This window comes from Diplotaxodon limnothrissa, linkage group LG16 (assembly GCF_057381915.1).
Source record: "Diplotaxodon limnothrissa isolate DT_005_m linkage group LG16, D_limnothrissa_male_GT1.1, whole genome shotgun sequence".
Classification (NCBI taxonomy): Eukaryota; Metazoa; Chordata; class Actinopteri; order Cichliformes; family Cichlidae; genus Diplotaxodon; species Diplotaxodon limnothrissa.
The window spans coordinates 9,280,096-9,303,633 of record NC_140611.1 but is presented as its reverse complement, the minus strand read 5'-3'; the positions used below and the strand labels follow the sequence as shown (position 1 = coordinate 9,303,633).

General features: G+C 39.9%; 3 protein-coding genes across 3 annotated transcripts; all 3 read right to left on the bottom strand.

Annotated features, from left to right (window-relative positions):
* Positions 1-2,326: 2,326 nt before the first annotated feature.
* LOC146615723 (uncharacterized) lies at positions 2,327-8,425 on the bottom strand. Its single transcript, XM_085373812.1, has 5 exons — positions 8,323-8,425; positions 8,077-8,239; positions 7,766-7,958; positions 3,646-3,751; positions 2,327-2,568 (listed from the first exon to the last, which is right to left on the bottom strand). The coding sequence occupies exons 1-5, from the start codon at positions 8,423-8,425 to the stop codon at positions 2,327-2,329; spliced, it is 807 nt and encodes a 268-aa protein (XP_085229938.1).
* Positions 8,426-11,354: 2,929 nt separating this feature from the next.
* LOC146615722 (olfactory receptor 6N2-like) lies at positions 11,355-12,266 on the bottom strand. Its single transcript, XM_085373795.1, has one exon. The coding sequence runs from the start codon at positions 12,264-12,266 to the stop codon at positions 11,355-11,357; it is 912 nt and encodes a 303-aa protein (XP_085229921.1).
* Positions 12,267-17,076: 4,810 nt separating this feature from the next.
* On the bottom strand, positions 17,077-18,024 carry LOC146615721 (olfactory receptor 6N2-like). The gene has a single exon (XM_085375290.1). It carries the CDS (start codon positions 18,022-18,024, stop codon positions 17,077-17,079), a length of 948 nt encoding a protein of 315 aa, XP_085231416.1.
* Between the last annotated feature and the right edge of the window lie 5,514 nt (positions 18,025-23,538).

Genomic DNA, 23,538 nt, shown 5'->3' with positions numbered 1-23,538 from the left:
TGCCCTAATATTTGCTCCTTTCAATACAAACCTTCTATTTTGATCTCATCCAGTGATTTCCCCTGGATCTGGGAAAGATGTCCTTTTTCCAGTGTTAAAAGCAGTTTGGAAATCTTGGCCAGCTGTGTTGTGGGAACTGGTAATCTGTAGAATTCGCGGTGAACGCGGATATCATGACCCAGGAAATCTGCAACCTGATCAAGTTCGTTGTTTTTCAAATTAAGGACTTGTGAGAGTGTGGCAACATGTTTTCTGAGCTGTGTCGATCTTAGATACTCAGGCTGCTTTGCTCCACACTGGTGTGCATGAACACGCAAGGAGTCCATTCCTCTGTAATGACTCATTGATCGGGGTCTTGCAAAGAGGTAGATATCAGTGGCACAAATACCACAGTCAGGCCTCCTACTAACCAGTAGTGACAGAGCATCCAGCATGCTTGGTGTTAGCAGAACCGGAACATTTCTGTCCCTTTTCCCCATTATTTCTATTCTACAGAAATAGTTACAGAGTCTCTGTTCCATTTCTGAGAGCCCCATGGCAACATCTGTGTGGAGTGCTGTTTTGTCTCTTTCAAGAAAACTTTTGAGGCGCATCTTTGAAACCTCTCCAGAACGTCTTCGGTTGAACACAATGATTTGTGAGAGTGTAACTTGTGCAAGTTGGGCATAATTCTGAGCTGTGGCTTCGTTCTCCAAGCTGCAAAAGGCACTTTCTGCAGATTTTTGAAGGTAGTGATGGAGAAACTTTGCCTCACTCAATGTGTTCAAGGCACGGTGAGACACCATCTCGGACCATTTGGAGACATACAACTTCTTGAATGCATCAGTGGACTTGATTAGGGCTTCATCCTCTGTCATGAGGGCACGACAATGGATAATGTCAGACATTTTATGCAGTGTATGTCCCAGTTTCAGCGCAAGGCTTGGAGTTTTGTATGACAGTGTCTCTTCATCAAAACCTGAAACTTTCTTTACTGCTTGCACAACTCTCTGGAAATTAGCAGGCTTAATAGCTTCTTCCATGTTATGCACTGAGAATTCTGTGCGCAGACACAACAACAAACGTGACGTAACACTGAGACTCCAGAGTTAAAGCCAGGCCGAGTACTTTGGTTCTTCCAGGTTCTTTATCCGTGTCATCTTTTGGTTTGTTCGGACATCTGCGGACATGTCTCCAAAGATCCTTGCGAACATACATCCCTTGACAATAAAAGCAATGAGCGAACTTTCCCTCTACTGCTTTAATCTTGGGTCTTCTCTTCACTTTCAGTGGTCCCACTCCACCATGCAAAACTGCAGCATTATGCTTAAAATTTCCCTTATTTCTCAATTTCTCTAACAGACTTTTACGCTCGTTTGAGTCTCTAGGCAGGGAAAATGCATGCACAACATCAGGAGCCGTTTTGTGCGTTTTCAGGTGGCGGGAAATTTTAGCTTGTGGTTTGCCACAAAAATAGCAGTAATTTCTTTTACTTAAAGTCATTTTTTCTGATTCAGTTTCGCAAAGCTCACTTTTATCTTGTGGCTTGTCCTTTGTCAAGTTGTGGATTAAATTCATTGAATCTGATTGTTCATGCGCTTTGGAGATGTCATTTTGGCATAGCAGACCTTTTGATGTGCTTGGCAATAATGAGATGTCTTCATCTGAATCTTCATCATATGACTCTGAATCTGGCACATATTCTTCTTCTGATATGCTGTGGTTGCCATCATCATCACTTGATATTTGATCCTGAACTGAATGTGGCAATCCATCCTCCCCTGAATATTCAGAAATTTCTTCTTTCTGGAATGTAAGAACAAAAGTTATTTTAATTGATCAATACTTTAGACAGGTAAAAAATAAACTGAAAAACAAAGTCAAGCCAAATATGAATGGGATACACACCTGTGTTGACTGGTGGCAATTCTGATTTGCCAATTTTGCAAGGCAAGATTTGTGCCAGACCCCTAAACAAACTGAAACACATTTTGATAGACTTAATTTAGCTTTGCAGTTCTATTTAAGTGAAGTAGTTTTTTGTCAAAGCATTGCAGTAATGTCAAATGCTGAAAAAAAAAAAAAAAACCAAACTGTTCACACTTAAGGATATTTTAATGACTACACATACACTGCTAATCCCCCCCCCAAAAAAAAGGACATCCCAGATGTGAATGAAGGAATTATTCTTATTAAATACTTTGTTCTTTAGGTAGTTGAATGGCATGAAAGTGTGTAGTTGAATGTGTGTGGCCTCCAGATGCCTGTATGACTTCCCTACAATGCCTGGGGATGCTCGGGATGAGGTGGCGGATGGTCTCCTGAAGGATCTCCTCCAAGACCTGGACTAAAGCATCTGCCAACCCCTGGACAGTTTGTGGTGGATGGAGTGAGACATGATGTCCCAGATGTGCTCAATTGGATTCAGGTCTGGGGAACAGGCGGGCCAGTCCATAGCATCAATGCCTTTGTCATGGAGGAACTGCTGACATACTCCAGCCACATGAGGTCCAGTGTCGTCTCGCATTAGGTGGACCCCAGGGTCAAACGCACCAGCATGTGGTCTCACAAAGGGTCCGAGGACCTCATCTTGTTACCCAATGACAGTCAGGCTCTCTGGCAGGTACAGAAATGCCACCCCTCACCATTACTGACCCACTGCCAATATGATCATGCTGGAGGATGTTGCAGGCAGCAGAACGTTCCCCACGGCATCTCCAGACTGTCACGTGCTCAGTTTGAACCTCCTTTCAGCTGTGAGGAGCATAGGGTGCCCGTGCCGAAGTTGCCAAACTTTGTGTTTTCTGGCAAATGCCAAGCATCCTGCATGGTGTTGGGCTGCAAGCTCAATCCCCACCTGTGGACGCTGGACCCTCAAGCCACCCTCATGAAGTCAGTTTCTGACCATTTGAGCAGACAGATGCACATTTGTGGCCTGTTTGAGGTCATTTTGCAGGGCTCCTCTTGTTCCTCCTTGCACAAAGGTGGAGGTAGCGGTCCTGCTGCTGGGTTGTTGCCCTCCTTTGGCCTACTCCACATCCAGGTAGCACCTCCATGCTCTGGACACTACACTAACAGACACAGCAAACCTTCTTGCCACAGCTCACATTGATGTGCTACGCTAGATGAGCTGCACTACCTGAGCCACTTGTGTGGGTTGTAGACCGTCTCATGCTACCACTAAAATGAAATCACGGCCAGCATTCAAAAGTGACCATAACATCAGCCAGAAAGCATAGGTACTGAGAAGTGGTCTGTGGTCACCACCTGCAGAACCAGTCCTTTATTATGGTGAATTGACTATAATTTCCACTTGTTGTCTACTCTATTTGCAAAACAGCATGTGAAACTGGTTGTCAGTGTTACTTCCTAAGTGAACAGTTTGATTTCACAGAAGTGTGTTCTGACTTGGAGTAACATCGCATTGTTTAAGTGTTCCCTTTATTATTTTGAGCAGTTTATGTTATGGAATGGGGAATTGAGGACAATCCCAAGTATACCATTTTTACAAGGTCCTGCACCAATGAGGTAATACTACATTTCTTTAATTAGACGTGACCACCCATTAATTAAAAAGGGAGCAGTGTTCATTTCAGCTAGTCTTAACTTGTTGAACTCTATTAATGCTTTTTACTATACACTGTACCTATTCACTAAATGTCTCACCTTTGCACTTATAGCCAAGCCACTTGAGGGAGGAAACCGGTCCCACACACTGAATGCACTTGTCCAAAGATGATATTGTTGTGCACACCAGACGATGATTGTGAAACTGTTAGCAAAATATTGCAACATTTATTTGTTTTGGACAGTTGGAAAGGTGAGGTGTTTTCAATTCAGTTGCAGATATCAACTAATAAACTTCGTCCATGTAAATCACATCACACCCAGGTGACTGCCAAACACACACACACAGCATCCATAAAGAATGATGATAGATTAAATTATTAGTTCATTAAGTGGTACACTGGATTATATTTACCCTTTCAGGCTCTGGATGTTTCAGGTCCAGATCATTGTTTGGAAAGCTGTTTGGTTGCGGCTTTAGGCAGCTCAGTCTTCTGAATCTGGCTGGTCTCAGTCTTCGTGTGTAACAGATAGAAAATGAAGACAAAAGAACAGTAATCTGACAGTTACTAAAAATGCATCACTCAAGAGGATGAATAAACCATTTCACTATCGGCAAATAGCGTAGGGTACACATCGTGCATGAGAAACATTCATTAAAATCTGTCCTAGGTCAATGTTACCTCTTCAAAATCTTGCACTGAAGAAGAATGCATGGCTTCTGAGCCTTGCTGAGGCATTTCTTCATCAAGATCCTGCAACAAAGAAAAGATGGCACAAAGATTAGACCAAGTGCTCTTCTTGCAACTGTACTGGGCAGGCCTGTGCTTCTGTTTTTAATTTGCATGTGTGTGTGTGTGGGGGGGGGGCCCTTTCCGCTCAAGAAATGTTTTCTTCTGAAAAAAATACTGGCTACAATAATTAACAACTGATTCCTTTGCAATCATCCATCCTCTTCCACTTATCCTTATCAGGATTGTGGGGTAGCAGGTTTGGGGCCTATACCAGCTACCATAGGGCAGTACAACCTGGACAGATCACCAGTCTAACATGGAAGGACAAGCATTTGCATTCACACCAAAGGGCAGTTTTGAATCACCAGTTAACCTAACCCCATAAGCTACATCTTTGGACTGTGGGAAGAAGCCAGAGTACACAGCCAGAGAGAACCCATGCACTACAGCAGTAAAAAGTGCCTAAAACAAGTTAAGAAGTTGTATAGTACTATCTTTCTTAATGTTCAAGCCTGAGTTTCAAAAAATTTCAACATAGAAACAAAGCACATGCAGTCAGTTCTGCATGCTGTAGGTCAAACTGTCAAGAAATACGAGAAGACCCCTCCTAAAACCAGAGTGATGTCACCATGAAGCAAACTTTGACAGAGTCCCCCAATAACAGTGTGGTCCTCCTAAGTCACATTTGGGTGGTTAACACACACACACTCAGATGTTATCCAGACTTGCACTTTGAAACAATGAAAAGGACCTACAAGCCACGGTCCATGTAAATCACATCACACTCAGGTGACTGCCAAACACACACACACAGCATCCATAAAGAATGATGATAGATTAAATTATTAGTTCATTAAGTGGTACACTGGATTATATTTACCCTTTCAGGCTCTGGATGTTTCAGGTCCAGATCATTGTTTGGAAAGCTGTTTGGTTGTGGCTTTAGGCAGCTCACAGTCTTCTGAATCTGGCTGGTCTCAGTCTTCATGTGTAACAGATAGAAAATGAAAATACAGTGCATTTTTGAAGACACTTTTGAAACATTAAATAGCGATAATAACAAATAGCGTAAGGTACACATCGTGCATGAGAAACATTCATTAAAATCTGTCCTAGGTCAATGTTACCTCTTCAAAATCTTGCACTGAAGAAGAATGCATGGCTTCTGAGCCTTGCTGAGGCATTTCTTCATCAAGATCCTGCAACAAAGAAAAGATGGCACAAAGATTAGACCAAGTGCTCTTCTTGCAACTGTACTGGGCAGGCCTGTGCTTCTGTTTTTAATTTGCATGTGTGTGTGTGTGTGCGCGTGGGGGGGGGGCTTTCCACTCAAGAAATGTTTTCTTCTGAAAAAAATACTGGCTACAATAATTAACAACTGATTCCTTTGCAATCATCCATCCTCTTCCACTTATCCTTATCAGGATTGTGGGGTAGCAGGTTTGGGGCCTATACCAGCTACCATAGGGCAGTACAACCTGGACAGATCACCAGTCTAACATGGAAGGACAAGCATTTGCATTCACACCAAAGGGCAGTTTTGAATCACCAGTTAACCTAACCCCATAAGCTACATCTTTGGACTGTGGGAAGAAGCCAGAGTACACAGCCAGAGAGAACCCATGCACTACAGCAGTAAAAAGTGCCTAAAACAAGTTAAGAAGTTGTATAGTACTATCTATCTTAATGTTCAAGCCTGAGTTTCAAAAAATTTCAACATAGAAACAAAGCACATGCAGTCAGTTCTGCATGCTGTAGGTCAAACTGTCAAAAAATACGAGAAGACCCCTCCTAAAACCAGAGTGATGTCACCATGAAGCAAACTTTGACAGAGTCCCCCAATAACAGTGTGGTCCTCCTAAGTCACATTTGGGTGGTTAACACACACACACTCAGATGTTATCCAGACTTGCACTTTGAAACAATGAAAAGGACCTACAAGCCACGGTCCATGTAAATCACATCACACCCAGGTGACTGCCAAACACACACACACAGCATCCATAAAGAATGATGATAGATTAAATTATTAGTTCATTAAGTGGTACACTGGATTATATTTACCCTTTCAGGCTCTGGATGTTTCAGGTCCAGATCATTGTTTGGAAAGCTGTTTGGTTGCGGCTTTAGGCAGCTCACAGTCTTCTGAATCTGGCTGGTCTCAGTCTTCGTGTGTAACAGATAGAAAATGAATATACAGTGCATTTTTGAAGACGCTTTTGAAACATTAAATAAACTGTATGAGAAAGATAAGTTTCAAGCTAATGTCTTTAAAATATTCACTGTCATGTATAGAGAATTTAAGGCCCTATGATTAAGAGACAAATAGTCAGTGTGATTTCTTTATTTTTTAAGCCATTGCTAAAGGAGTAAAACAATCACCTGTAGCAGCAACGAACTGTCACTAGGGCCCATTTATCTTCGAGGGCCAAAATTTAAAATGAATCTAACTAAAGAGGCTACACAGCAAAATCTCCAGTGTTAAATTAACACTAGAGAGTGTCTATATGGGTCCACACAACACTGTTGAGTGTTAAATGAACACTTTTGACAGTGTTATATGTTTAAAAGTAACCTAGTCAGTTTTGAAGATTAACAGTGGCTAACACTGAGCAGTGCTGATTTTCTAACACTGGAATATTTCTAACATTTTGAGTTATTTTCCAGTGTTAGAAAATCAGCACTGCTCAGTGTTAGCCATTGTTAATCTTCAAAACTGACTAGGTTACTTTTAAACATATAACACTGTCAAAAGTGTTCATTTAACACTCAACAGTGTTGTATTTAACACTCAGAGGTGTGGACCCTTATAGACACTCTCCAGTGTTAATTTAACACTGGAGATTTTGCTGTGTAGAATCACATTAAACATCAATCACTGTTAAAATTTAGAAACCAAAAGCCATTTTTTATTTCTGCATACCTGCTGATATTTTTTTAGTGCTTTTAGAGGGCTTTGATGTGGCAGCCATCACAATTGCCTGTTTTCCATTAGTACCTACCCCTGTTTTTCCAGTAGGTTATAGTACCATGTAGTTTTTCAGTAACTACTGCACCAAGGTTCCAAGTGATCCAAAGTGATCAGAAAATTTGACATAGACTGAATGCCACCAGGTGGCTGGTCAATGGTGTCACTCGATAAGTTATGAGTGCGCCTCCTTCGTGAAAATCCAAGCCATCATTTTTGAAACTCTGAAATGTTTGAAATAGCGACCAAAATTAACAGCGTGATCCCTGAATTGAACACTAAAGTATAGACTGAGCAGGCATTTTGTCACCTTGACGTCCATGCTTGCTGTGGCATTTATATCACTGGATGCTCGGCTGCATTGCTATAGTGACCCCAAGGCACAGTAGGTGATACTCAATTTCAGTGAAAAACTAGATGCCCTAAGTCACGTTAAGCCAATTTGAGTAGGTACAAATGTAAAAATGGCTTACGGTATGCAATTTATCAGTTCCAAAAAGTACAATTGTAGAAATACCTTGCATCTCCAGAGCCAATCCGAGTCACCATAATTATAGTCTATTTCTTCGCCTGGACTTATGTCTCTGCTTGCAAATAAGCATAGATGGGGCTTTCCATTGATATTTAATATTTTCATCTTAGCACTTGGACTGATGTGGTTGTCGTTGACAAGTCTGCCTAATGACCCATCTTCTTGAGATGCATCCACACTGTGGGGTTAGGCAAAAAAGTATTAGCTTAACTAGTTAGTTAGGAAGCTTTTTTTTTCATAAATCAAAAGCAATGTGTAATTTAATCTTAATCAAACTACACTGATATAATACGCACCACCAGAGTTTTCCATCAAACTTGAATTCAAACATGAACACCTTCAGGCTGTCATGATAAACTCTGGGTCTCCGCTCACATTCTTCTTTTGTTATGAGTTTACCTCTGTATTCCAAAAGGAAGTCTCCTTTTTGGAATGGAACAGTCGTGAAAATGCCCCGACCTGAATTGCAGAGGCATACCAAGTGAGTGACAAAAGACAAAGTGACAAACTCCAAATCTAATCCAAACTAAAGACCAACTTACCTTTGAAGGCATTTATGTAGTGGATATCAAGTCCCAGTTTGTCCCTTCCAGCAGAAACATGACAGACTGCATCCTCCCGTGGAGGAATGCGTCTCCTTCGCATGTTCTCCTGTACGTTTTGATTGGCTGCATTACCAAAGCATATAAAGTATTACGATTATCGTCATCATTGTCATCATCATCAGTAGTAGCAGAACTAGCAGTAGTGTAGTTTACAGCATAAACACAGCTGACTTATTCATAGTCCTAATTTATGCCTTCTTTTAAAATGTTAAAGGCCTAGTACTCAAAATGGCGACATGTGACATTTCTGTAATGGCGACTGCAGAGAGTGATACAAGTACTGAGAAAGCTTAGGCATCAAAACTGTAAGAAGTTTTTTCTTCAGGCATATAAATAAATACACGACTAAATACACTTATACCCTTGCTTTTATTTTAGGGCTGTCAGCAGAATGGACAGACATTGGACAAACTGCCCGAAATTAGCTAACAGCGACATCAGGGATTTTGACTCAGACTGCGCTGGTTTAATTGTTAATCGCGTTAGTCGCGATGTCGGCATTAACACGTTTAAGCCACAATAATGCTTTAACACCGAGTAAATCCTAACACGGGTTAGCCCGCTTTTGACGCGGTTAGTCGTCAGCCCTATTTTATTTACTCAATGACAAACGCTGGGGCCGTTTTACTTCTTCAAAGACTCACTAACAGTCCATAAAGCATAAATTAAACCAGTTTAATATAGGCCTGTGCACCTATAATTTCATATAGTATTAAAGTCATGGTGCATTTTACATTAAAAAAGGCTTACCTTTGTGTTTTTAATCCGTCTTCGTATTGCCGTCGACATACACTTGTTAAAGGGCACGCGCGCGAAAGTTGTGGCGCCGTTTCCTGTAGGTACCGCCTATATATATAGCCTACCAATCACAATGACTTCCGGCCGTGTGTATTGAAAATGTGTATTAAATTGCAGTACCTACACACATCCACTCTAACTCGAAACGTCGCTGTGCAATACACTGGAATACACAAAAATCAGGTGAGGGGTATAGGTGGACTTTTAAGAAAATCAGAAAATCTTTTAATTATAGTTTAATAAATGAATTTACACTACAGTTTAAGCAAATACAGGTCAAAAGATAAATAATGACCTCATAAGAAGTAGAAAAAATTATTATTTAGACACTTAAAAATGCATTTACAAGTCATGTTTTAGGGGGACACATGAATACACAGCAAAAAGTCGAAATGTCCCCGGAGCCCAGGTACAGCGCAGGTCAAATGTCAATCCATACCACATAGACACACACACACACACACACACACACACACACACACACACACACACACACACACACACACACAAACCACAAGCGCACACAATATAACCTTACATAAGAATATATAACCTTTGTTTGGCTCCAAAATTTTATAGCCCTACAGGAATAAATCTAAAAAAATCATCAATTCATCAGTGGAAAAAAATAAAAAAATGAAACTAGTTGTAAACCAATTACATAAAAAGAGCACTGATCGAAAGAGCGTCCATTTAATATTGGAAAATTATTTGGTGATGAGTATATTATGAGTATTATGAGTGATAACCTTAGTGTGTGAAATTTAAATTTACTGCATTGAGGTAAAGCAGGACAACCACAGAGATGAGTTGACTGTCAGAGGCCATTAGAAAATAATTTGTAACCTTCACCAAAGCTGTTTCTGTCTTGTGATGAGCTCTGAAACATGACTGAAACTGTTCAAATAAACAATTTCTCTGACGATTAACAGTTACATATTTTACAACTATTTTTTACAATTACGACAATTTTTGAGATAACAGTAAGGTTGCCTATTAGTCTATTATTAGCTAAAACATCTAAGTGAAGAGATGGTCTTCTAAGTACTACTTCCAGCTTAGAGGTCTGTGGTACACAACCGATTAATAGTGTAATACTGAAATATATCTAACATTCATTTAGAAACTTCTTTTTATTATAGTTATTTTTAGACTGTTTTTTCCTGTATTTGATTATGTGAATTTAGAAATTCAGTAAAATATATTTACTGGCTATATTATAAAATGTATTTAATTCAAATGTTTACTTTCATGTGAGGTAATTAAAACAAAATCCTTTAAACTACTCTGAAGAGTTACAAGATTTGACCATTATATCTCCATAAAAAAACTGCTCATTTCGCAATAGTCACACCACATAATGAAATTCAGAATCACATAAACCTACATATAAATCAAACGGAAAATATATACTTTAGGCAGACCTACAATTTTTTGGTGATGTCAATCCATATGTTTTCAATATGCATTCTGAACCCTATTTCATTTACAGAGGGCTGCAATACAGATAAAAAATACCTCGGCATGTTAATTCTCTCGCTTCCTTATGTACTTGTCCTCATGTCAAACTACTTCCTCCATATTTTCAGTTATCTTCATACATAGTCTCAGCTTTTGGATTTGATTGTGAGAACCAATAAATATGAAATCACAGTATAAAATTATGAACACATTTCTTTATTCAGAAATCTATATGGGAAAAGTGATATCAGACAGGTAGGATCTTGCTATTTTCTTACTTTCATTTAGAATTTTAAATAATGATCCGCTCTCTGTTGCACAAGGAAAAGGCCCAGTTTTTGAATCTCACACTATGACCACAGAAATCTGTGATATTATAATACAAAAGAGAAAAAGCTATATATTTTTGGTTTTCATTCAATCAATCATTTCAAATGTCCTTAAACTGTATATGAAGAAACAATATTATGAATAGGAGTAATGATAGTAATATTTTTTAATGAATAATCCAAAAATTACTGAACAGAATCACATGCTTTGAATAGCTGGAGAAGTTTATCCGTTTTTACACTGAAAAGAAAATGTCTCAGAAATGATAGGTCTTATTAAAGACCTACCAAAGATCAGATATCATTTAACACCTCTTAAATAAACACTAAAAAACAATTTTTAACAAAAGACTATAAAAGTCTACAATAGTTTACATTAGTTCAAGAGAACAACCTTTTGAGGTTTTTAGAGATTTCTTTCATTTTTAGTCCATATATTATTGGATTGCAAAGAGGGTTATATGTTATAAATTGCAATGTCATTATAAAACGTGCAGTTTTAGGAAACTCTGATTCCAGTCTAACTATAACCATATCATAAGTAACCAAACAAGAATAGTTAATTAGAACTAGCACATGAGGCAAACAGGTTTGTGCAGCTTTTTTTCTGACATTTCCACAACTCTGACAGGCAACTATAATTATCTTTATGTATGTAAAAAGTATAAAAAGCATGGGGAAAAGTACACCATTAAATAGAACAACCATACCATATATAGATAGTTCTTTTGAAGTTACACAATAAAGATGATTTACAGAATTGTTACAAAATATACCTTTCAAAGTAAAGTTACAGAGTGGTGTAATAGAATTTCTTAGTACTGGCACTACAATCTGAATAGCAGGTAAAAACCAGGACATTATCAGGAAAATACTGACTCTTGTTCTTCTCATTATAGAAGGATATTGCAAAGGTTTACATATAGACACATATCTGTCATAAGCCATAGCTGACAGCAGTAAGAATTCTGAACTGCTTAAAACATAAAACATGAATACTTGAAAAAGACAGGCGTGATACAAAATAATCTGTTTTTCAGATAAGAAGTCAATCAAAAGCTTCGGGTAGATGACAGTGCTCAAAACAACAGAATTCACTAACAAAGCAGCAATGAAAATGTACATAGGCTCATGAAGGCTTTTTTGAACTATGATGACCCACACAATAGTGGAATTGCTGCAAATTATTAGACCGTATACCATAAACATAATTACAAAATAAATATATCTGTATTTCTCCACTTCCACATGACCACCAAAAGTTATATATGTTATATTCATTTCAGCATTCATGAAAATCAGATATTACAAACTAAAATTTTAAACAGGCAGAATGTTTAAAACTAGTACATATAAAATATTATTATTCATAGATACCTAAACTTGGTGTGTGTTCATCTTTAGAAAGTGAACTGTTCAAATCAGACCAAATATGTGATGAAATGAAACTTCAAGCTCCATATATCTCATTCAACTCTCCACAAAGACCTATTACCATGTTCAACCTCTGGAGACATAAGCCGACAGTGGTTAGCCCTTACTTACACGGGTACATTTTCTGGCTCCTCCTCTTTTACTACATACATACGTGGGTATTAATTGAAAAACAAATTTTAAAGAAGAAAAAATTAGTTGACCGGCAGAAATGATAATAAAATAACAGCAAATATAGTCCTATATTTAAATATGTAATTCTGTTCAGGCTAAGAGAATTTCATGTAGATCGACATCATGCACACTGCAATGCAATGTGGGGAGAAAAAATAGTTAATGCACTTTAAGATAATTTCTGTTTCTGTTTTCTTTTTTCCTATTTCCATTGTGTTTTGTGTGCTTTTACAGCGTTTTTCTTATTGCTGGTGTTTTCTTAAGTTGCAGTCCGTTTGGCCTCTCAGGGCCACCGTAACAATTCCATAATTTACACAAATTTACTTTAGAGAATATAATTAATTGACAAATTTATAGAACAGTGAGGGTTCTTTTTAGAACACACCAATTTTTTTCAATTATTTATTCCAATTCAAGTCTTTCAAGTCCAATAAATAGCTTGAAAGGTTACAAAGGTAAGTGATGAACTCCAAGAGGTTAAAAAAAAGGTAGGGTTTCCCAAAATCCTGTGTTGCAGAAAGTAGTGTGTTGCACAAAAAAGGTGAGAAAAAAGCAATTAACAGTGGAAGAGAGACAGACCAGCATAACACTTAAAAATTTAGGTCTTTCCTACAAAGAAATTGCAAAGAAAGTCAAGGTGTCAGTAAGTACGGTTCCCTTCACCATCAAAAGGCACTCAGAAATTTGGGGCAAACTCTGACAGGAAGAGGTCAAGCAGAGCTCAAACCACAACTGAATCAGAGGACAAGTTCCCTAGAGTTAACAGCTTGCATGATAAGTGGTTCAATGGACAATAGCTTCAAGCACAGCTTAGTAGTAAGCTGTAATAGTAAGCATGTCTCCATTTCAACTGTGAAGAGAGGACTTCGAGCTGCAGGTTTGACAGGACTAGCTGCAGCCAAAAAGCCATTGCTAAGACATCAGAATAAGACAAAGAGGCTTGCCTGGGCCATGAAGCAGACTACTGAAGACTGGAAGAAGGAATTATGGACTGATGAATCATAATTTGAAATACAGTACATCACGTAGGATCTTTGTCTTCTCTGGGCTACTCCATTTTGGGGCTGCCAGTGTCGATTATCTGTCTCCACCTCACTTCATTTCGAGCAAGATCCTCTGTCACACCAACCCTCCACATATCCTCCTTCACCATATCCAAGATCCTTCTCTGTGAACTTCATTTTTGTGTTCTGGCTGTTAGCTCCACATTCAACATCCCCTTTCCATCCTTTTATATCCACTATCCCTCCTCATCACATGTGCAGATCATCTCAATCTTGAATCTCTAGCTTTGCCTCCGAACTGCTTAACTTGACCTGTCCTTCTAAGATACTCATTTCTAATTTTGTTGCTCCTGGTCATTCCCAGTGGAAATCTTAGCATCTTCAACTCTACCATTTCACCTTCTGTCTTTTTTATCAGAGCCACCATCCCCAAAACATACATCAACTCTGCACTCTCTTCTCACCTGTCTTGGGTAGTGCCCATTGCTTTGAATGGTTGATCCCCTGTATTTAACTTATTTATCCTTGTGATTTCTTACATGTTCACCTTTCTCTCTCTTATTTACACACATGTATTCTGACTTTTTTCTACCGACTTTCATTCCTCTTCTAACCAGTCTATACCGCCATCTCTCCAGACTGTCTTCCAGTTATTCTCACTACACATCACAATGTCATTTGCGAACATTGTAGTTCATCCTGCCTTGCCCCATTTACCAACCTACCTATTCTTGTTAACAAGAAAGTGGCTCAGAGGTGATCCCTAGTGCAACATCCACCTTGGCTTGACCATTGTCTTGATGTTTTCCAAAAATTGTTTTCAAAATCTTTGATTAAATTAAATAGCAAAATGTTCCTTTAGAGTTCTTTGAGCGCTTTCTTTTTAGCACCACTCCTGTGAGTGGTGGCCTGTAAGCTCATCACATGCAGGAGGTGCCGTCTCCTGTAGTCCCACCACGCGCAGTAGGTGCCATAGGGGTCAGGTGCAATGTGTGCTGGGCAGCAGCCAGGGGCAGAGACCCTCAACTCTCACTCTGGCAGAGCTTCAACAGCATTCCTAGGGAGGTTGGAGACATTGAGTCCAAACGGACAATGTTCAGCACCTCCATTACTGAAGCTGCTGTACTGAGCTGCGACCACAAGGTGGTTGGTGCCTGTCGTGGTGGTAACCCCTGGACCAGATGGCAGGCACCAGAGGTAAAGGGAACCATGAGGCTGAAGAAGGAGTCCTCTTGGGCTTAGTTAGCCTGTGGGACTTCAGAGGCAGCTGATAGGTACTGACGGGCCAAGCGGAACGTGGCTTGGGCAGTGGCTGAAGCAAAACTGGGTGCGAGAGAGTTCGGAGAGGCCATGGAAACAGACTTTCAGACTGCCTTGAAGAGATTTTGGCTAACCAACAGCAGCTCAGGAGGCAAAAGCGGTGCTCTACTTGCACTGTGTAGGGGTGGAGGTGCTGACTTCGACTGAGGATATTGTCGGGCAGTGGAAGGAGTACTTCAAAGACCTCCTTAATCCCACTGAGACTTTAGGTACAAGGGGGATGCCTTGTCTATGTCCAGGAAAGAGGTCACGAAGGCAGTTAAAAAACTCCTTGGTGGAAGGCCCCTTGGGGTTACCCTGAGTTCCTGAAGGCTCTCAGTATTGTAGGGCTGTCTTGGTTCAAGGGGCCTCTGGATTGGCAAACCGGGATGGTGGTTCAAATGTTCAAGAAGGGGGACCAGAGGGCATGCTCCAACTATAGGAGGATCACACTTCTCTGCCTCCCCGGGAAAGTCTAGTCTAACTCCAGGGTGCTGGAAAGGAGAGTCGGTTCATTAGGCAAACCTCGAATGCAGGAGAAACAATGCAGTTTTTGTCCCAGTCCTGGAACCTTGGACAAGCTTAACCTCTCGAGGATACATGAGGGTGCATAGGAATCTGCCCAACCAGACTATATGTGTTTTTGGATTTGGAAAAGGCATTTTGGTATACTGTTGGAGGTGCTTAGGGAGTATGGGGTATCTGGCCCAATGCTACAGGCCATTTGATCCTTATACACCTGTTGCAAGAGCTTGGTCCCCATAGATGGCAATAACTTGCATTAATTTCTCCTGGGTGTTGCACTTCGCCAGGGCTGCCCTTTGCCCTTTTTCTGTTCATAATTTTTATGGACAGTATTTCTAGGCATAGCCAAGTGGCTCCCACTTGGGTGGTCTCAGAATCTCAATTCTGCTTTTTGCAGATGATGTGGTTCTGTTTGCTTCATCAGGTGATGGCCTCCAGCTCACACTGGAATGGTTGGCAGCCGAGTGTGGAGCGGTGGGAATAACAATCAGCACTTCCAAATCTGAGGCCATGACCCTTAGCCAGGAAAGGTTGGAGTGCCCACTATGTGCCAGGGACAAGTTCCTGCTTTAAGTGGGGGAGTTTAAGCATCTTGGGAGGGGCACAGAGTAGAGTCGCTGCTCCTTCACATTGAAAGGAACCAACTGAGGTGGTTCAGGTATCTGACAAGGATGCCTCCTAGATGCTTCCTGGGTGAGGTGTTCCAGGCATGTCCCACTGGGAGGAGGCCCTGGGGCAGACATGCTGGAGAGATTATATTTCTCGGCCTTGCTTTTCCCCCAGACAAGCTGGGGGTGGCTGGGGACAGGAGGGTATGGGCTTCTCTTTTTAGGCTGCTGCCCCCATCACTCTGCCATCGATAAGTTGAAGAAAATGGATGGATGGTGGATTGCTTTTCCAGCCATTTTTTTGCTCACATCCTATCTTTTTTTAGGATGAGCTAATATATTGTAAAATAAGTAGTAATCTCATGTTAAGCATTTTACACGTTTGTTACTGTGATCTATGAATAATTAATCGGTGGTAAATAATCTGCAAATTATTGGATTCTTTTCTTATATGACAACTTTTTTGGAATTAGGATTGTACTTTTTCAAATGTTTTATGCACATTCAAGATAGACGGCAATAAATTACACTGGCCCATGATTTGTGACAAGGGAGGAAGATGTAGTTATTATAAAGCTATTGCAGCTATCACAGTTTTATAAAGTGTTACCACCCATTCCTTTAGTGGAAAATCTCTATTACACAGCATATATAAGAACCACCAATAATGTTATAAAAATCCAAAATAAAATATGAAAGTCTGACAAAATTAATCTGATAGTTTATTTGATTACTTATCCTCTTACCTATCTTGGAATTGGTGCACCTTTCATAAAAGAAGGCAATTTATATTTGTATTTAAATACGTCACCAAAAGCTGTTAATGTAAATTAACCATAGGTCTTAAACCCTATTCACATGAGCATTTTACTGAGCATAACAACAGACTTCAATACACTTTAATAATAATATTATGTTCAATTTATTTACAAATACAGATGAACACGGCATGGTTTATTTTTTCCTGTACTTTTCTGAATAATAGTTTGAATTACTTTATTAAATGAAAAGCATTTTCAATGATGGCAAGAAAATTATTACAAAACAAATTGTGGCACCTTAGCATTCAGAGTTAATACATGAAATGATTTTAGCATGATAGAAAAATCTTTTTAGCTGTTTAGAAATTTCCTTCATTTTGAGCCCATAAATGAATGGATTAAGCAATGGATGATAGAGCACTATTTGTAATGTCATTATTAATCGCGCAGTTTTGGGAAAATCTGATTCTACTCGAGCTATGCTTACATCATAGATACTTAAACAGGAGAAGCTAAATAAAACTAACAAATGGGGTAAACAGGTCTCCAAAGCTTTCTTCCTCACGTCTTTACAGCTTTGATAAGTGAGGATAAAAATGTTTGAGTATGTAAAAACTATGAAGAGCATAGGTAATATTACAAGATCTATTAAAGCAACTACTCCAAATACAGTAATTAATCGTGACTTGACACACTGAAGAGTGTAAACTGCATTATTACAAAATATTCCTTTTAAGTTAAAGTTACACAATGTTGCTTCAGCACTCCCAGCTGTTAAGACTGCAATGTGACAAACAGGTACAAGCCATGCTACAGCCAAGAAAATACTCACAGTGGTTTTACTCATGATAGTTTGATATTGCAGAGGTTTACAAATAGCCACATATCTGTCATAGGCCATGGCTGCCAAGAGAAAGAACTCTGAACTGCCTAAAGTGTAAAACATAAAAAACTGAAAGAGACAGGCTGAATATGTTGTGACTTGTTTTTCAGATAAAAAGTCAATCAGCAGTTTGGGGTAAACAGTTGTGCTGTAAAGAACACAGTTCAGCAGCAAAGCAGCAATGAAAGTGTACATCGGCTCATGAAGGTTTTTATGAATCCAGATTATGTACACAATAGTAGAATTACTGCAGATTATTAAACTATATAATATAAAGAAAATGAAAAAATAAACATATCTGTACTTGTTAACTTCAACATACCCATCTAGAGTTAAATATGTAGCATTTAACACCTCATCCATTAATACTTTGAAAAAAAATTATAAAACCAGCAGTGTTAATGAAGAATAACAAATAACAAAACAAAACTGCACCAATATGCAACCTATGTTGTCTTTCCTTCATTCATTTACAGGTATTTGAACTTGAAATATATCTTGGAGTACATTCATCAGTCAAATGTGCACAGTGAATCATCTTACTCTGTGAAAGGTTTTATTAGGTTGCTTTGTCCACCAGGGAATTGTACTGTGAAGGTCACAGTAAATCAAAACTGGATTATAGATGGCAGACAGTTGGTGTCGTAAGCCACCGCCTCTGTTCAAAGATGGTCGCTCATAGTGGACATAAATGGCTTCTTTCACTACTCTTTCAAACCATATGTCTTCTCTGTCCAAAAAGAGAAGACAGATAGATTTCTGTCTATGTAAGCTGCTACACTTGTTTTTCGACAATTTACCACACATGACTTTAGCATATACCAATGTTAAACATTGGAGTAGTTCTTACAGAACAAAGCATACAGTTAGGGCTGGATCAGGTAATACAACATCCTCCCTTTGTTATGCTGCAGTAGGCCTAGAATCTTGGGGGCTTTCCATAATGCACTTTTCCTTTACTCACCTCTTTTCACTCACTATGTGCTTGTACATCACTCTGCATTTAAAGAGTTATTATTAATCTCTGTCTCTCTTCTACAGAATGACTTTTGTACTGTCTTCCTCCCCTCACCCCAACCGGTAATGGGTAGATGGTTGCCCCTACGTAAGCCTGATTCTTCTTGTTTAAAGGGGGTTTATTTTCTTCCTGTCACCAGGTGCTTGCGCATAGGGGTCACCTGATTGTTTGTGTGTATTGTTGTATTGTATTATCTTTACCTTACAATATAAAGCATTATGGGGCAACTGTTAATATTGGCAAAATCTGAATTAAATGGAAATGAGACGATTCTAGGGAAGTGAGTGACCGCCTGTCAATTCTGAACTCCTTACAGGAACACAGGACAAAGTTCAGATGGGCAAGCAAAAAGTTTTGAAAGTTAACTAGGAAACAGGCAAGGAAAGCAGACTGCACAATGGAAAATGGCAGGACTTAGGAGATTAGAATCAGTAAGTCTATTTGCAGGCAACTATAGTGGTGTAAAAAGTGTTTGGCCCTTCTTGATTTCCCATTTTTTGTATTTTTGTCACACCTAAATATTTCAGGTCATCAAACCAAATGTTAATATTAGACAAAGATAACACAGATAAACAAAAAGGGAAGTTTCCTAAATATAGGTGGCCCCCTTCAAACTCGGGTCTTCTACAAGAGGCCTGGAAGCTTCAGGGTCCTGCACAATATCTTTGCTGTTCCTATGATTGCACTCCTAGGAACAGCATCTGACAGAGATCTCAGATGATGTTCCCAGGATCTGCTGGAGCCGCTCGCCTAGCTTGGGAGTCACTGCATTGAGTGCTCTGATTACTACTGGCACTACTGTTACATTCACCCTCCACATCTTCTTAAACTCTCTGAGCCCTTGGTACTTCTCAAGCTTCTTGTGTTCCTTTTTCCTAATGTTGCTGTCATTTGTTATCATTTCGACTATCACTACGCCTATTTTCTTCTGCTTTTCTACCACCTCTATGTCTGGTTGGTTAGCCATCACCATTTTGTCCGTCTGTATCTGGAAATCCCACAGGATCTTAGCTTGGTCATTCTCCAACACCCCAGGGGGCGTCTCACATTTTGACCTCGGGACTTCGACGTCATATTTGGCACAGATGTTTCTGTTTACTATGCCAGCCACTTTGTTATGGCGGTCCATATATGCCCTGCCCGGCCAAATTACATTTGGCCCGCAGGCCAGAGTTTGACACCTATGTGCTAGATTGTCTCAGGGGCATCTTTAGACTTTCTGCATCTGAGGTCTTACCTTGTGCAGTAGACCCCAGCCCGATAGATCTTGTGCTCAGAACTTGTTCTTGTGCTGCCACAGCGGTGTTCTTAGCCCTCAAGCTTTTTTGTCTGGTACTGAAGGGCCAGCATTTCCTAGTCAGGACCAACAATTCAACAGTGATCTTTTACATAAACAGGCAGAGAAGAAACCTGTTATGGTGCATGGGTGTCTCTAAGAGTCACCCATGCTCTGGGCCATCTGAACCTGGGAGTAGAGGGAATGGAGGTTGCACCCTTTGATAGTGGCCCAGATTTGGGATCTTTTTGCCTCCCTCTTCAGGTAGGAGGAGAAGTGATTCATCCATGCACAGATCTGTGGTGCCTTCATGTTTACCTGCTGAGAGGCCACATTTGATAGCTAAGGGTTTGGCCCCAACTGTTAAGTATGTGGATATGAAATTTCTGTACTGCTTATTTACCCAAAGTCATTCCTGCAGTGGTGGAATTTGAGCTGCTGAGCTTTTGCTCCCCTCCTTTCAAGTGTTGTGTGGAGGAGAGGAGGATGCATTCTCTGTGTTCTACGTAACTACGCTGAGCACACTCAGAATGTGTGCTTATGTGACAAGTTGTTTGTCTGCTTCGCTAATCCAGCCAGAGATGAAGCTCTGTCTAAACAGAGGCTGCCCCACTGGATTATAGAAGCTATCTCACTGGCGTACAGCACCAGGGGTCTTGCTTTGCCCCAGGGGGGTGAGAATTCATTTCACCAGAGGAATGACAACCTCATGAACTCTTATTAAATGGGTCCCCATAGGTGATATTTGTGCTGCAGTTGGACATGACCGTACATTTTTGTTCAGCTCTATTGTTTGGATGTTACAACTCATGCTGTCCTCTCTGCTGGTTCTACCACACTCTAAGGTGCTGGTGGTCCAACTTCCGTTTGGTGGTTGCTCTATGGGATGTGTATATATGTCCCATATATATGTGTTGCACCGAGTGAATCATCTGAAAGGGAACAAACAGTTTTCTCTATAACTTGTATTCCCTGCAGGAGAGGAACAATGTTAAACACAAGATTTCCATGCCTTGCAGCTTGGCTCAATGAAGAGCAACTAACTAAGAGATGGCTGTAATAACAGGGGGATATATGCAGGCATAAAGATCTGTGTGGATGTCATCACAGGTCATTTGTCTTAAAGCCGTGAATAAAAGTTTCTTTCTGAACACCTTGAGAACAGACGAAGAAAAAAGTCACCTATAATTTTCAATTTTGGTGCATTAAGTATTTACTAAAAATCGTGCACATGTTTGAATTTCAGTGGCCTTGACATGAGGGAGCACAAAGTCAGGATCAAATTTTCTAAAAGTCTTGTAATCACAATAATATAAGAACATACAAATGACTTTAAAAGTCTCTGACAAGTTTGAATCTCTGTGACCCTTGCCCTCAAGGTCAGAATTCATGTTTTTTTTTTTTTACTTTTTCAAATTTATCCTGTAACGCAAACTGGTGTTCATTCTGCCCAGCACAATGCACCCACCCATAGTATTTCAGTGTTCGGTAATTTATTTAATTTCAACATTCTGTGTCACCACACGCAGCTCTCCAATCTCAGCTTCCTCCTTCTCCAGATCCTGGCACAATTACAGGGGGGCATGATCCGAAGATGATCTACCCCTGGCACTGCTGCCTGAATGCACTGCATCACCCCTACCCTGCAGCTAAGCCACAGACCATACTCCATCATGGTCTGTGGCTTAGCTAAGAGTCACCCATGCTCTGGGTGACTCTGCATGTTTCCAGTCTTAATATAGGTACATCTAGTAGGAGGCTAAGGGGTAGTACTGGCGACTTCCAGTATTTGTAAATATAGTGATATGAGTGCATTTATCTTAATTTAATGATCAGTCAGTAACAGTAAAATCACCAACAACAATCATTAAAACTGGAGCAGAAAGGGAAAGTATAAAAAGTCTATGCGGGTGTGATCACAGGTACGTCAGTTTGGTGTGTGGGCAAGAATTCAACCCAAGTAACTCCACCCAAATACTGCTACACAGAATACAACTGTGTGTTTGCATCTTACTTGGCAGGTGGAGTGTGTGTCGGTCAGGGTGGCGAGGTAATGGCCAAGTGAGCATCCTGGAAGGTGGGTGATTGGAGAGAGTCCAACCTGGTTTATCCAGAGAGGTGCAAGGACAGGGGGCAGACAGGTGTAAAGAATTGAGAGTCTTAACGTAGTGACCAACATCCTTAGAATGTAAGCCTTAGCTAAGTGTGATGATGGCTTCAAGAGATGACTAGAGGCACAACACAGAAACAAAGAGTATGAAGCAAAGGCAGATCCCCGTGTACTAAATAGAAGCGAAGAAGTTAAAGAATAGAGAACAAGGAGGGAGGGAGGGTGGGGCACGTAAACAAGAATGATCAGCTTGCAGAACGGGGGAACCTAAATTGATGACAGCCGGAAGGAGCATGTTTGGAGGTGTGGTCCCTGTGATCAGATGTCACTGATGGAGACCACCAATTGCCCTAGTGATTTTAACAGAAAATACAAATTAAAGTTATTGTCACATCAGTATGAGCAGAGTTTTCTAAAGTGCTGTCATACATCCGTTTCTGCTTTTAAAACCCTCTACATGAGTTCTGGAAGTCTGAAAGATCTTAAGGTATTCAGCTGTATCTGCAGTTTACCTTTCGGCTCAATATGCCCCAAGGCCCTGAATGACACAACACAGCACAGCAGGTCAGTTTAAGATTTTCACACATCAGCAAGATAAATAAAAACATTCCTTTATTTCAGTTTCAGCAGGCCAGACTATATCACAATGTCCTTCAATCAGGCAATCAAAAAAGACCAAAAAGACCTTTCAAACTTCAGTGAATTAAAATAATATTTTACTCTGTTTAAAGCCTGTGTATATTTAAAATATATATTACCCTCTTTGGTTACTCTGTGTCATGGTTAATTACTGTACAGAAAATACCAGTTACATGATTATATGATCTCTTTTGATTTTTTTGTCTTCAATTTTCTCAGTAAAACAGCTACAGCATATGTGCAGAATAGCATAGCTTTTGCACTCTTTCACTGGTTAATTTTAGGGTTATTACAAAAGTATTCAAATATTTTACAAAAATGTGCATTTGACATAAAGAGTGGACATATAGCACCACCCAGTCTTTTGTCACTGGGTGGTGCTGAGGTCTGAATCTGAGAGTAGCGCCTATATTCACAAAGAGAAAAGAATCATTACAAACAGCTGTCAAGTTTATCTCAAACCAGAAAAAATCTGATCCTTTCTTATCCCGACAGACTTCAGGTTGTAAAGTTCTGCGTTTTCAACATACACTTCTGCTGACAACTGACATAACAGTATAATATCCAGTATAATATTTAAACTTTGAGTTGTTGGTACTTTTTAAATGTAGCTAACTGACAGTGCATGTCTCCAGTCTTAATGCATTGTGGTCACCTGCATGTAAATGGAGTGGTTCTTACTTAGCAAACCACATCTCACAAAAACCTCTTGAGTGTATTTGTAACACCAAGTGCTGCTAAACAGACCAGGGAATATTTAACATAACTTTTCTAGATGTCATTATTTTATTTTGGATGCTTAGATTATTTTACTTGGCATGCAGACACAAAATA

Excerpts from the sequence above, each read along its gene's own strand:
- LOC146615723 (XM_085373812.1), bottom strand. The coding sequence starts at position 8,425 with ATGCGAAGGAGACGCATTCCTCCACGGGAGGATGCAGTCTGTCATGTT. Across the intron at positions 3,752-7,765 it reads ATTGGCTCTGGAGATGCAAG|TTTCACAATCATCGTCTGGT; the intron begins GTATTTCTACAA and ends TTTTGCTAACAG. Across the intron at positions 2,569-3,645 it reads GCTTGGCTATAAGTGCAAAG|ATGAGGTCCTCGGACCCTTT; the intron begins GTGAGACATTTA and ends TTGGGTAACAAG.
- LOC146615721 (XM_085375290.1), bottom strand. The coding sequence starts at position 18,024 with ATGGATGAGGTGTTAAATGCTACATATTTAACTCTAGATGGGTATGTT.
- LOC146615722 (XM_085373795.1), bottom strand. The coding sequence starts at position 12,266 with ATGAATGCTGAAATGAATATAACATATATAACTTTTGGTGGTCATGTG.